At 30.3% G+C, this 3250-nt stretch overlaps 1 protein-coding gene across 1 annotated transcript; it reads left to right on the top strand.

Moving 5' to 3' along the window:
• The first annotated feature begins 871 nt into the window (after nt 1–871).
• Nucleotides 872–3084, top strand: LOC130808202 (trans-resveratrol di-O-methyltransferase-like). The gene is made up of 2 exons (XM_057673673.1): nt 872–1720; nt 2717–3084. Exons 1-2 carry the CDS (start codon nt 932–934, stop codon nt 3026–3028), a joined length of 1101 nt encoding a protein of 366 aa, XP_057529656.1. The 5' UTR covers nt 872–931; the 3' UTR covers nt 3029–3084.
• Nucleotides 3085–3250: the final 166 nt, after the last annotated feature.

The raw sequence follows: 3250 nt of genomic DNA, 5'->3' as shown, positions 1-3250 counted from the left end.
ATAAATTACTTACATTAATAATAATAATAATAATAATAATAATAATAATAATAATAATAATAATAATAATAATAACAATAATAAAAAAATACAAATAATATATAATAATAATATTATTATAATAATAATAATAATTATAATAATAATAATAATAATAATAATAATAATAATAATAATAATAATAATGTACTAAGACGTATAATAATTTAAATAATAATGTAAACAATAAAAAAAAAGAAAAAAAAACAAGTCGCACAAAAACCACGAGCAGACCACGGTGGAGTCGCACAAATCGTGCGAGTGGACCACGGTGGAGTCGCACAAAACGTGTGAGTGGACGACGGTCCAGTCGCACGTTTTGTGCGACTGAACCGTGGTCTACTCGCACGTTTTGTGCGACTCAACCATGGTTCACTCCCCTAGTTTTTGCGACTTCCTTTTTTTTAAAAAAAAATACACCGATTTAAATCGATTAAAGTACGTACCGGATTCGATTCATAGTCACTTTCGTTAGCCATAGTTAATCGATTCCAACTAACAGCTTGTTTAAAATTGAAGAACGTTTTTAGAGAGTTTTTAGAGAGATAGTACCGTGTTTGAATTCGTATATCATACAAGGGCGCGTCTGAAAATTCAATATATATAGGGTCGCGATAAAAATGTTCGGGATTACGTTTAAACTTTAAATTTAATGTTTCTAAAGTGATAATAGTGTTATTAAATGCGATTTACATTTGTTAAACAAGTTTTAAGTTCAGGTGCAAATTCGTAATTTCATTAGGAGTGGCGATATATAACAATGCCCCATCCTGATCAAGTTAGCGCCTTAGAAATGTGTGTAGTTCTACTCTTTATTATCTATATAAATAATGAAACTCGTAATAGATGAAAAGCACTAGCCAATAGAACTAGTAAGTTGTAATACAAACAAATGGATTTACCTACCTTTACAATTAATGAAGATAATGCAAAAGAGCTATTAGAAGCACAACGTCACATATGGAAACATTCTTTGTACTACTTCAAATCCATGGCCTTAAAGTGTGTCCTTCAACTTGGCATTCCAGATACCATTCATAAACATGGCAAACCTATGTCTTTAAATGAACTAGCCACTTCTCTTCCAATTCACCCCAATAACATTCCTTCCCTTAATCGTCTAATGCGTATTCTAGAATCCTCTAACTTCTTCTCCAAGAAACTTCTAGAAGATGGAGGATATGGGTTTGATCTTACATTGAGCTCCCAACTCCTGCTTAAAAACCACCCACTTACTCAATATCCATTAGCTCTTATACAACTAGACCCAGTAATAACTGATCCATCTCATCATCTCACAAGCTGGTTCCAAAATGGCGCAGAATCCTCCTTCCATGTTTTAAATGGAATGAGTTTCTGGGAGCATATGATCCATGATTCTAAGTTTAATCAGAGTTTTAATGAAGCCATGGAATGTGATTCGAGATTCGTAACAAGCTTGTTGGTGAATAACAAGAGTTTTAAGGGCATATTTGAGGGTATTGAAACGTTGGTGGATGTAGGGGGTGGTAATGGGACTACTGTTAAGGCCATTACTGAGGCTTATCCATGGCTGAAGTGCAGTGTTCTTGACTTACCACATGTTGTCCAAGGATTACAGGAGAAAGCTTCAAGTAATGTTAAGTTTGTAGCAGGTGATATGTTTGAAGCTGTTCCTCATGCTGATGCTGTCTTACTTAAGGTCAGACTAAATTCTTTATTGCACTTATGGGGAAGCTAAGATTTGATTTATGATTACACTTACTGCTCCCCTCCGTTACTTAAAAGAAGTTTGCATTTCGTTGAAATGTTTTATTTATTGTCCCTACAAAAAATATTTTTATTTATATTATATATTTTGTAAAAATAATTTTATTCATCTTCATTTTAATATTTTAATAATATTTTTTGAATCTTACAAATCTTTCACTAACTTTATTTTAATAATTTTATAAATTCCTTATGGTCGGAAGTGTTATTCAGTTTATGAAATCAATTACAATAGAATAATTTGTAAATTACAACCTTAACGTTTAGCATTTTTACGAAGCACAGCTTCAATGTTTATTTTTTGCGAATCACAGCCATCAAACTATTAAAGTTTGCAAGTTCAGGCCGAAACACAGAATTCCGATTATTTTGGCGGTCGGAATTTTAGATTAAGTGGTCGGAGTTATGTGTTTTTGGTCAGAATCTATAAATTTTGATATTTTGGTGGCTGTAAATCGAAAAAAATGAAACATTAAATAGCGGTAATGACTAATGAGAATAATTTGTAGAGTAAATTTTCATGAAATTTAACATCTCATTCCCATGGTAATGAATAGTTGATAATAAAAAAAAAAATTGTTCATAACTTTTCATTACCGTCTAATACCACTTCTTCTAATAATAATGCATTGGAATGAATTTTGTAAAAAAAAGTAAGATGATTGAAGTACAACAAGCATGACCACAAACTTAAAATCAAATTTTCAAAAATTACACTAAATTTTCATTATCATTAGCATTATTTAATACTGATTATCAAAGAGGCCAAGAGAGTAATAAATTAAATTATAGATGCATTTTTGACTAATTTGTTACAAAGATATATTCATAAAGTTAGTTTTTACAACTTTTTAAAAATAAAATTCGATATTAATTAGGTAACATGATTAATTAGTTGCAATGTAAGCGTGTTTTTAATATGTTGCAGTGGATACTACATGATTGGAGTGATAAAGATTGCATAAAGATTCTAAAACAGTGCAAAGAAGCGATCTCTACCAAAAACAAAGGAGGGAAAGTAATAATCATAGATATTGTGGTGGAATCTGAAAATGATCATATCATATCAAAGGAGTCTAATACAAAGTATTTATTTGATATGCTGATGATGTCAATGTGTGGAGATGGAAAGGAAAGAACTGAACAACAATTCAAAAAACTATTTCAACAAGCTGATTTTAGTGATTATAAGGTTCTTCCGATTTTGGGTGTAAGATCTGTCATTGAACTCTACCCTTAAAATTTAACATTCCCTTCTATACACCTTAATCGTCTCATTTGATCGCATATGTTGCCGAATTCAATTATTTTATTATTGATATCTCTAATTTTGTATAAATAAAAATTGTAAAAAGTTGATATAAATGATCTTTGAATTGAAACGAATCAAATAATATCTCATATGACTAAGTTATAACTCATTGATTAAAAATAAAATACAAGTTAAAAGTAATTGGTGAAC

This window comes from Amaranthus tricolor, chromosome 3, assembly GCF_026212465.1.
Source record: "Amaranthus tricolor cultivar Red isolate AtriRed21 chromosome 3, ASM2621246v1, whole genome shotgun sequence".
NCBI classification, from domain to species: Eukaryota; Viridiplantae; Streptophyta; class Magnoliopsida; order Caryophyllales; family Amaranthaceae; genus Amaranthus; species Amaranthus tricolor.
This window is presented reverse-complemented; position numbering and strand designations above follow the sequence as displayed.